At 31.3% G+C, this 12,140-nt stretch overlaps 1 protein-coding gene across 7 annotated transcripts in view; it reads right to left on the bottom strand.

The window, feature by feature from the left end:
• The window catches only part of CDH12 (cadherin 12), an 812,943-nt gene that overhangs the window by 40,288 nt on the left and 760,515 nt on the right, over nucleotides 1–12,140 (bottom strand). For all 7 annotated transcript variants that reach the window (XM_016137287.2, XM_016137288.2, XM_016137285.2 and 4 more), the window contains one exon: nucleotides 3,718–3,905. In XM_016137287.2, coding sequence (XP_015992773.2) covers nucleotides 3,718–3,905 — 188 coding nt within the window. The remainder of the gene's footprint in view (nucleotides 1–3,717; nucleotides 3,906–12,140) is intronic.

Raw genomic sequence — 12,140 nt, 5'->3', positions numbered from 1 at the left:
GCTTCACTTTGGTTGTTTATTTTTAGGTTAATGTATTAAATACAAGAGAAAAAATCCTTGAGCTCTTCCAGGACTCATCATGCTTCTAGACAATGTTGAGTGAAAATGCGTAGCTACAATTATATTTTTAGGAATCTGAAAAACAATAGCTTTCATAGACAGAATTCTAAGGTATCCCCAAGATTCCTGTCCCCAGTGACCTGTATTATTCCTTGCCCTTGCGTAGGTGAGGGGCTGGCGAATTGAGTGAGATATTGCCCCCATGAATGTGTTGTTTTATGGGAAAATAAATTATGCAAATATAATTAAGGTTCTTACTCTATGTTGAGTTAATTAAAGGAAGACTTGAGGGGTCCAATCTAATCGTGTGAGCCTTTAACAGAAAGAGGTGCTGCAGATGGCATCCTCCCTGCCTTGAGGAGTAAACCTGCGAGTATGGAACAAATTCAGGTACTAAGATAAAACGAAACGAAACGAAATAGAATTAGAAGATCCTTTTGGTGATATTTTTCCTAAAAATGAGAAAAGGTTTCATCAACTATTACAAATATTTAAATAAAACATATGATTTATATGCAAATAAATCATGATAATCTAGGAATGCTAATTTTGTTTAGCTTCCCTGAATGAGCATGCTCACATTTACTTCTAACATATATGTTCTTCACAATAGTTGAAGGTATACGCTTTTCGAAAATATACTAAAATCTACTGCAAGCTGTGTGATTTTGAAAAAGTTAACTTTCTTCTCTGAGCTTCATATTTCCCATTTGTTTAATCAGTAGAACACTGTTTTCTAAGTACTTTACAAAACATGTTGAGTTTCAAAAAGCATGTGAAGACAAAGAAATAATGCATGGGAAACTAAAACAGTAAACCACTGTGAGATATTTGTATTTTTAGTTAACAAAAATTCTGAACACTCCATATATTTCAAACATTTCCTTTATCCTGGCAACACAAATATAGATATGACAAAGTATAGTAGGAAGAAGCAGATGCGTTTAAAATAAGAGCACCGTAAGTATTATAAATGCTTTGACAGAAATGCTAGCATTTTGGGAATAAAGTAAGGCATGATCCACTTTGCCTGAAGGACTCAAGGAAGTTTTTAGTGAGAGGCATGGGAGAGAGGCATGTTCAAGGACAGGAAAAAATTAATGAGATACTCTGGAGGGGCAGTGCCGTCTATCCAGAAGGAAGAATAGCACAGGATCTTTGCTAGAAATTGCGGTAAATTTGGTGTACTGTCAAAGTAGCAAGTGCATATGCGTGCATATATGTATATGCATGTCTGTGTGTGTGGGTGTGTGTGCGTGTCAGAGATGGTAATACAAAATATGCTGTTTTTTCTTAATCTTACTAGTTATGGGAACCAGAGATGGATTTCAGCATGAGGGTAAAATGAGCAGATTTAGGTTTCTACTGTTCACTCTTGAGGAAGTCAGTTTGGATGGAGATAAGGTGTAAAGCTCAGAGAACAGCCATCTCGGTGGTGGAAAAGAGCAATGAGGAGGGCTGTAAATTAACCAATGAAAGAAAGATTAACCCTACTTCAGGAGAAATCAGGAGCTGGGCTTCTCATTCTGTTTGGCAAGAGGATGTAAACAGCAATGAAAACTGTAAGAAAAAAAGCCTGAATTTCTGGTTTAAGGGACCGGAGATGAGATGAGGCCTTAAACAAGGAAGGAGAAAATATATGCAGGTGCACTTTTGTTGGGAGAAGGAAGGAATTTGGCTTTAGACATTCTGAATTTGAAAAGACTATAAAAACATACAGAAATGTCTACAAACCAACAATCTGCCCTGGTTATGTCAATTTGAGGACTGATTTCTAGTTGATGAGACTATTTAAGAATGTTAGGCAGAAGTTTAAAAAATAGAAGACAAACCTTTACAGTGTCATATTATTTGCAGAAACGAATTAAAAACACTACTTATTTTTTTTAATTACACATGTCGGATTGGCTAGAAAAAAAGGAGTATTTTAAATTTAATAAATTGAGATGTATGGTTGGCTATATATAAGAAGTTATTTCGATTTTTGTGAGTTATTCAAAATTTAACCACATGATGGTGCTATGCTACCAAATCATTTGAATTCACTCCCTTTCTGTTTCAAGACCATAGAAAGAAAATGAGTTTTAGTGACTTACAAAGGCATCAGTAAAATATAAGTGTCCAAAGAGACCAGTTGAGAACTTAGCTTATTTGTTAAAGAGTCCTGGTGAAAAAATAAAGTATTTTATCTCATGCTTTTTTAAGAAAAAAGAAAATAGTTCTGCTTTGGATTCTATGTGATCACTGTTATGTTTATTTGAGATGAAATAATATTTCTGAGTAACATAGTAAAATAGTAAGAATTTTTTTAGTTCTCAAAGAATTGTTTTAAAATAAATAGAAAATCACTTCAGCATTTTTTTTTTTGTTAACAGCAGAAAAGATAAGCTTTATTAGAAGGGAAAGTTCACTTCCAGACATAGAAGTGGGCCTGAGTAAGAGAACAGTGGCTCGAAGGGCACCATTATTCATTTTAAACATGATATCATTACTTATTAGTTCTTAATAGATGTTTTTTATAAAAATGGTACAGAACTGTTTGAAAAATTATGCAAAATATTAAATTGTTCATTCACAAAATTTGAGTAATTTAATTGCCTAAATTTCTTAATCAGCAACAAGAAACCCAGAGTACTTTTATAATTATTCATGTATTTCAGTCTTTGAACATTTTTAATTCATGTATTTTATACTTAATTAATATATGTTTATTTGCACTTATCCATTAGGATGAAAAATACTGGCAAAAATATAGTAAACTTAGTTTTTAACTTAAGAATAAAGTTGCTGAACACAAAGCACCTTGTACTCTCATTTTAAATGTGGCTATCTTATAAACTTTAAATAGGGTGAAATATTTTTAAAGTTTTTTCATCCTGATTCTGTGTTTTTATTGTTGCAATACTTAATAACATATAGGGTACTTTTAATTTGTTTATATATTTTACTTGGTGCAATATGACATAAATATAGAGTAAGAATATTTTTTAGCCAATGTCTTATGCTTTAGAGAGATTTATAAAATTTCATATTATTCTGAACTCAAAGTGACACAAGGAAATGGCATTTTGTAGCAGTGCTCATAAACTTAATCCAAGATTAAAAAATAAAATTTTAAAAACTGCCCTTTTAAAATTCTCCTCAGTTTATATAAACCTGACCATCATTTTTATCCACTTAGACACTTTGTATGTAGATACTTCGTAGAGCCTGCCTACATCAGGATTTCTCTACTGTGATGTCAATACTCACCAACGATTTGTAAATTTGAGATTTATATTCTTAGAAAAGTCATAAAAGAGAAAAGACTAAGGCTGGTAGGGTTAGAGTTTACTTCTAGATCTTATTATTTTATTTTATTTTTTTAATCTAAGCTTGTAAAAATAAAAAAAAATAATTAAATTCTAGTAAGAACTCTTAATAATTTCATCAAACAAATAGGCCTAGTTGTTTCAACATAAAATATATATCTGTTGAATCACAAAATAAAAATGCCTCTGGGAATGAATACTTCACAGTCATCTCTTTTTTTTTTTTTTTTTCATTTGACATACTGCTAATGAAAGTGAAATTAAAATCGCTGTCATTTTCAAGTTTTAGTCTTTCTGTTCTTTAATTATTTTGAGTACTCAACTGTCGAAAAATTTATCTGTATACCTTTTTCAATTTGATGATTCCTTCTTGTGTATCCTCATCTGTGACGATGTCAAACAAATTTCCCCCATCTCCTGGAACAATATTATAATCAATTTCTGCATTTTGTCCAAAATCGGGATCCACGGCTCTTATTCTTCCAATAGCTGAGCCAATAGGAGAAGATTCAGGAACTTTCAGATGGAAGATGCCTGATGAGACATATATAATTTGTGTTGACAGAGGAGTTAATAAAGTATATAGTAAGATTACCAGGCTGGAAAAATATAGTCTATGGAAAATAAATCAAATTTAAAACATAATTGTGAAAAAATGCTGCGAAGAATTATTGAGTAACTGATCCTTTTCTAGAATTTTAATTGGACATTATAAATAGTAGAATGTGCCACGTTAAAAGTACTGTGAGGAAATGTTTTACTTGAAAACAACATCAAAGTATACCTAATATCAATGTAAAGGTAAGAATAACCATGAAATTAATTGATACTAATACAACAAAATGCAGGAATATATGACAGATGAAAAAGATAGATAATATATAGATGAGAGATAGATAATAGAAGATAGATAACTATTTATAGAAAGTTAAGGTTATATTTCCTAACATACATAAATATAAAACATATACATAATGTAAATACAAGACAGATGGACTGTTTACTCAATTAATATAAACCAGAAAACTAAAATGAGCTGTAAAATAATTATATGTACAGATGACCAAAATCGTAATCCATGATGAATTTGAAATAGTATATTATAAACTAATATTCAATTTATATTTAATGGGTTTTGACTGGTACCCTGCTAGGAACTGTTATGCACTATCTCCCATTTTTTACCCTTAAAAAAAGAAAAAAAATGTATTTTTTGACCACCAGGTGGAGTACTAACATTACTATGAATTTGATAGAGTCAGAAAAAATAAGAAAAATCTCTATCAATATAAAATATGCCAGAATCATGAAAAAATATATTATCCCACCAAAAATAAAAAAAATATATTCATTGTTTAAGAGAGTTTTCAAAATTTTGTAAGGTATAACATGAAGAAAAAGATACAGTATAGGCTGTTTTACTGACATCTCATCAAAGTAAATATTAATGGATTAAACAGCAGTCTGTTCAATCAAAATAAGGAAGAGACTAGAAGGATATAAAAATGCAAAAGCAAAACTAAATATAAAAACACAAAGTTAACATTTTGATAGTGCCTTTTCAATTTAAACGATTATTCATGGATTTTAGATTGTACTCCCATAGGCAAAGCAACCGAGGTAATTAATTTGTTGAATTAATTTTGTTTTAGTTACATTCATAAAAACTGAAATAGGAAGGTCTTTAACACATTTTTTGAATGATGAAGGCTTTTTTACAAACTACATTACAATGTTATAGTTATTCACTTCAAGAGTTATGAGAAAAAAAGAGGTATAGTCAATCAACACATAGAGACTCTGCCAAATAGTTTTATATATATATATATTCCCAAATATTTTTAGAGACCTTAAAGGTCTTTCACAATCAGTTTCAATATTCAGTCATTTCAGTAACCTGGTAGCACTTAAATTTTGTCATCCACTCCTCCCCTGCCCCTCTAAAAAAGATATTTACTGTTTTCTCTTATAATGTTAAAATTAGTATTATTTATATCCAATGGACATTACCTCAATGAAACATGTAATATACATGTTTGGTTCCATGTAAAAGATAGAAAGTACATTTTACAGTGGTATAAAATAGTAATTTAATTAATTCATTTAATAGTTAATTAATACTATATACCTTCCTTCAGAGGGGGGTATGAGAATTCTTTCTAAAAGGACATATTTAAGAAATAAACAAATAAACATATACAAAAAACTCCAAGAGGCAATAATGAAGTGTTATATAGACATTATAAAATAATTTTGGTTTAAGAAGTCATATCAATCTATCGACCTAGTAATTCTCATAGAATGAGATTTGATTTTGTTAGGTTTATTTCCTAAACACTGAACACAGTGGCTGTCATATGAGGATGCTCAACATTGAGGACATAAAGCAGGACCTGAACCTGAGACAACCAGAGCAAAGAAAAAGAATAGAATCATAGGTTACATTTTATACCCATCATCGACATGAAGGTAAAGAGAGACATTCAAGGGGCATTTGTCCGAGTTTATAGCTATGATTCTATAGGATAACCTGATATGACTTTTGCAATCAGCTTTCTGTAGAGCATAAGTGTTTTCCAATAACCATATTAAACACCGATCCTGAAGCACCCCTAATATCTCTATTAGCAAATGGAGGATATATGAATTCCTGTTTAATGTGGCTAGAAAGTACGTGATACAGTTATTTAAAGTTGTACTAAACTTATTGGGGATAAATTACAAAAAAAAAGGACAAAGCATAGATATGTGAGCTATTTTTCTTTTCCTTTTTTTATTCTTTTCTAGATATCTATTAAATAGAAATATGATTTATCCAGAATGCCTCCACACCCTTTGCCTCTCATTGTGTAATGGTTATAAAGAATGAGAAGAAACCCAAAAAAACTTTGACTCTGTGGTATAGTTGGTTGTGATCCAATCTTATGTGCATTAATAAGTGCTACAAGAGGTCTTGAATTTTTCCTAATAAAATAGAGCAATGGAGGTCTATTGTGAATAATGTACTTTAAATCCTCTAACAGGATATATAATTAGGAAGCTTATGACAAAAAAAAAATCAAAGACATAGATAGAAGACAAAGTTTTGAGAGAAATAGGAAGCTATCAAATATAGCAGATTTCAGATTGCAAACGAGGACAGTAGTGAGTGGAGGTGGTGGGGGATGATCGGGTCAGGAGTGGGGTGGGGTGGAGGTGTTGACTGAAATCTTTCAAAAATATGGGCATCTAACTTAAAAAGCTGTGCTATTTCTTCTTACTATATGTACTCAAGGGGAACAACTTCAAGTTACATATTAGGTTTATGACTTGGCTTTCCATTCGAACATTTAAAAACAAAAATAAAAGAATCAAAAAATCAAGGGAAATAATCTAATCTGGTGTCATCACTTAGGAATTATGGTTAGTGAAAATGAAGAATTTAGCCAGAACTGGGATGATACAATGTCAGAATATTTAAAACTCTGAAAGGTAGTCTGAAGGATATCAGATAATGCACACTATAGATGAGTCTTCCTTTTCAAGACAATATACTGAGATATGAGCTTTATGTTTTATAAAAGCAAATTTTATGAGGTCAGTAATAATAAATGTGAAATGGCTATTCTTTATAGTGTCCTCTCAATATAAGTTAAATAGCAGTTTAAAAAAAATGCTCCCAAATTTTACAATTATCTAATAGCACTAGAAAACTTGAGATGCATTGAAATAGTAGTATTGTCCAAAATAGATTGACTCGATAGCATTTCACTAACATGCCATACCAAAATTAAAATATAATAGAAGTAAAACAGTGATTCACTACTTATATCTTTTCTATGCATTGAGATTTTAGTGTATATAAGGCACAAATATAGAGCACTGAATTTTCTATTCTTTACATAGCAGAAGTATATTTTAGTAAAGTGGAAGATACATTTGTTAAGACAAGAATTTCTCGATAAAATATTGTAGTTGATAATAAAGTCTACAGAATATGGAACAAGTCAGAGAAACTACGCATTACTCATGTCAGATTGTTTAGGTTCTGTCGTTTTATTTCCAATGACTTGACATTTTATCATTTCTAGAAATTCAACAGCAATAAAGCTGGGGTCATTCAGATTAATTCAAAACTGAAGTAATCTTCAGCTCTGCCAAAGTTAGATCGCTTATGATGTACTATGTAATTACACTGCCATCATCTTCTAGGAGTCCTTTTTGATGCATATGAAACATCTTAATGACATTACCTGTACAACACAGATTAAGAAATAAAATAGGTGGCAAGAAATTGTTCATGAAGTCAATAAAAATATATTCTTACAAATTCATCAAGTATACATGCTGTACTTAACAAAAATAACCATGTTCCCATAGAAAAGAGAAAAGTATGTAGTGAACTGAGATGGAATTACAGTGGCCAAGTTCTACAACTTCTTACAGGTTATGTTTGTCTCCTGTTTAATTCCAAAGGTAAAAGTATCTTTTACTCCGGTATAGGGTAAGTGAGCATCCTCTCAGTAACTATGTCATTTAAAAAATTATACTTTGAATTATGACATGCTGTGTGTGTGTGTGTGTGTGTGTGTGTGTGTGTGTGTGTGTGTGTGAAGGGCATTTATTGATACTCAAGGACGAAAGAAATACATTTCCTTTTTTTCTCCTTTGAGGAAATTTCCAAGTATTAATAAAAACATCAAGAGATATATTTACTTAATATAAATCACTATGCTATAATTTACTCAGAAATAAAGATTATAGGACCTGCTAAAATACATTGAGTGAATGAATGAATTACAGTACTGTAAAAACATTCGGTGATAGACTAGCAGATAAAAAGGATGGAACAATCTATTACATACTCTCTTTTGAAGTATATTTTATTTTTTGTTTATGTAGTAATAGCTAAAGTAAAACCAAAATATAAAAATTCAATGTTTGACTGCACATAAAATTTATCTGTAAGACATTAATTTGGAGGTGACTAACATTTAAAAATACTAGAGTTCTAGAAATACTAGAAGATTTAATAAAAAATTATTTCAAGTATTTTTAAGAACTTGAAGATATATATTCAAAACCACTTAGACAATTAAGTGCTACATTTACGTTTAATCTTTATGCATCCTACCTCAAAACTCTTGATTCAGGGATTGAATCCAGACGTTAAATGGTTCAAATAGTGATCTGCCATGTTAGTGTGTGTGGGTGTATGTGAGATTTACTATCTAATTACATAGAAATAAAGTGTTAGTTTACCAGTATTTTATTGTTTTAATGACTTAAGCAAATATAACGGCACTCAAAATGATTTCACTTATTCTAAAGAAAACAATAAGGGAAACAAAAGCAAATAACATCTGTATGAGTAAAAAGAAAGTTTCTATAAACCGTGTACCTATTATAGCCTTTTATAAACTCTGTGACCTTGTATAAATACTTAATCTTTCTTTTTCTAATCTTTAAAATTGGGATAGTAATAACAAATAAATATATTTATATTGTTATTATTTTTATTATACCTACCTTGTTAATTCTTGAAAAGTCACAATAGTGAATGAAGCTCATTAAGTAATATCTATTATTACTATTCATTTTTAATCCTATTTTATAGATAACCACCGTATCCATAATATAATATTTTCTTATCATAGGAATGATAATAGTCAATAGGAAACTGCCTATACAGGTATGGAGATGAAAGAAAAGGAAATGTTAAAAGAGTTCTTAAAAATCACTTTAATTTCAACTGCTATTTTCTCATATCTTGAAAATTGGAAGATTCTGAATAAAAAAAATATTTTGTTGGTTGAAGAACATTTTATGTCCTCTATTTCCATAAAAGCCTGAAGCTTTGTGTATTTTCAATAAGCTCAAGTTAAAGTAATAGAAAAATAGTTCATGAAGAAGAACTATCCTGATAACAAAAGTTGGATTCCTGCTGGATTTTAGTCAAGCATACTAAACACACAGTGAATGGAATCTCTCAGCAATGACAGATAAATCTACTCCTTCACATTCTGAGCGTGAATCTAAGATGAGCAAATTTTTGGAAGTGTCAAGTATTTGCATCAAGAGTTTTACTGTATTAGCTAAATCACTTCACCTTTATAAAGGTTATAATTGTCCAGTCTAAATTTTAATTAACCATATACATGAATATGAATTGCCTTGCACACAATATCCAGCATATTAATGGATTAAGTTCTATAAATTCTATTTAATGATAGCAATATTTCTTTTCTCAGAGCAATAATAAATTAATTCTTTTTTTTTTTTTTTTTAAGTTTTGAGAAGCCAAACACAACACAAAAATTTAGGACTAGATATTGAGCTGTCCTTTAAAATTTCCTTTGGATAATAGATTGCTAAATTTTTCAACAACTCAGATTATTGATAATTGACTCAAATGCAATATTAGAAGCCTTCTTCATGGACTGATGAAGAACACACAAAGAAACAAACCAAAAAGTTGAGTTTGTCCTGACAGTATATATAGCCTAGTGGGGAACTGTGATGTGATTTAAAATAAGAAATACATATATTAGGTTCTCTTCAGTCCCATTTCTGACCCTTGGAACTTCCTAAATGATGAGAGATATAAAGGCTTATTTTGTTATGTTAACAAGGTGACTTCCTGGTGTCTTACCTAAGGATGAGGTCCGGTTGCCAGGAGACCCAGCTAAGTCATTTAAAGGAATAGGTTTGGAGATCTGAGGTTGGTGAGTACTTGAAGGTGCTGGGAGAATGGTGAACCTGGAGAGGGTGTGGGTGTGGAAGCTCCGCGCCTTTCCCCATACCTTGTCCTGTGCATCTCTTCCATTTGGTTTTTTCCCGTGTTATATCCTTTTATTATAAACTGGTGATCTAGTGAGTAAAATATTTCTCTGAGTTCTGTGAGCCTCCGTAGCAAGTTAATGGAACCAAAGGAGGGAGTTGTGGCAACCTCTGATTTATAGCCAGCAAATCAGAAGCACAGATAACCTGGGCTTGGGACTAGCCTCTGAAGGAAGCGAGGGGAAACATGTGGACCCAGATGCTATCTACGGGCAGATAGTGTCATAACTGAGTTGAATTTTAGAACACCTAGCTGGTGTTTCAAGAATTGCTTGGCTGTGTGGGGAGCCCTCCTCCCTTCTTCTAGAATCATGTCCAGGAACACAGATTAGGGAGGTATTCATTAATTGCACAACCACACAAAGTAAAATTGCAAAGTCGCACCAGTGCTCTAAAGAAAAGTCACACGATTCTCTTCACATTTTACAACATTTAAGCTGAGAATCTTGAACTGAGTCAACTAGGTGATATTGGGACGGAAGCGGTCAATGAGATCACAATCTCCTGCTTTCCCATTTTGTTTATTCAATTACTCCTACTACAGCCTATCAACTTTAATATCAGATATTGATGTAATATAAACTATATTTACATATGAAGTAAATATCAAACTTATTACCAAATTTAACATACTTTAATATTCATTAATACCGGTATCTCTCTACATCCAGAAATCATTTTCTTTTCTTTCCTTATCCAACTGAAACACATGGTTTATCATTTCAATATCTTATTAACCTCTGACTTTGTATAACTTACTCATGCACTTCTGTTGCTGCAATCTGACAAAACACAACCCTTGATAATGAAAATTATCATCCTTCTCAAGAAAGAGGTGTGGTTGACTAAGGAAACCAAAAATGAGGAGTAGTAAGCTAGATATCATTAAACATTTTGCTCACTAACCTCAAATGCACCTGAAAGATCGGATGTAAAACATACAAACTCACAAAGATAATGTATTACCATTCTCCATGACTTCTATTTTAAACTGACTTACTCTCCACAAACTTCTGCTTCCCTATATTTACTACTTCTCAGTTAGAGACCTTGTCTCATATTTCACAGGAAAAATAAAATCATATCTTATAGGTGATAGCTCAGCTTCCTGAATCTTCAAACAATCTCATATCAGTGTTACTTTCAGTATGAAAAAGTACAACATGCATAATGTAATAAAAGTATTTTTTGTTTCTTTGTCTCCTACTGTCAGGTTGGAGGTTCTCATTGTATCTTTGTTCATTTTTCTTTCTGGATTTTCTTGTATCTAGAATGTAAAGAAAGTTATGTCTTCTTTAATTTGGTTAATTCCATCCAGTCCTCTGACATCATTTATCACTTCTATGTTTATGTCTCTCAGAAATGTTTGTCTCTCTGACTTCTCCTTGAGGATCTCTGTGTTTTCAATCATTTCCTGCTTGTCTCCACTCGAATTTCAGCATATCAGCAGAGAAACTACCTTCCTTCTTAAGTCATTCTTTCACATGCTCTTTACCTTACATATATCTGAATTGAATAGATCACAAAGTCCTTTCTATTATGCTACTGAAACCATGCTCACATCTACCTCTGCTTATCTATTTCAAACAGTTGCCCTAGGTTTGTGCCACATTTACTCTCTACTTCAGTCTTTATCAAGTTATCAGTTATTTTCATAACATCTTACTATATAATATTGTCTTTCTGCTAAAAAGACACAGAGATACATAAATATATTTTCTATTTCAGGATTGTGGCAGTCTATAACCAACATCTTCTTTTTTTCATTCAGTTAAATTCTTATTTTACATTTCTGTTCTTCATAAAAAAATTTCTTAATTATCCCAGTTAGATCTAATTATCATATCTTATTTATGACAGTGAATATTCTGATCACATTTCTATTTTGGAATTTTATTGTGGTTGTAATATATTTATAACTAACTATATATTTGTCTTATAGAGTGCACT

The sequence above is a fragment of the Rousettus aegyptiacus genome, unplaced genomic scaffold, assembly GCF_014176215.1.
Source record: "Rousettus aegyptiacus isolate mRouAeg1 unplaced genomic scaffold, mRouAeg1.p scaffold_m13_p_8, whole genome shotgun sequence".
In the NCBI taxonomy this organism is placed as follows: Eukaryota; Metazoa; Chordata; class Mammalia; order Chiroptera; family Pteropodidae; genus Rousettus; species Rousettus aegyptiacus.
This window is presented reverse-complemented; position numbering and strand designations above follow the sequence as displayed.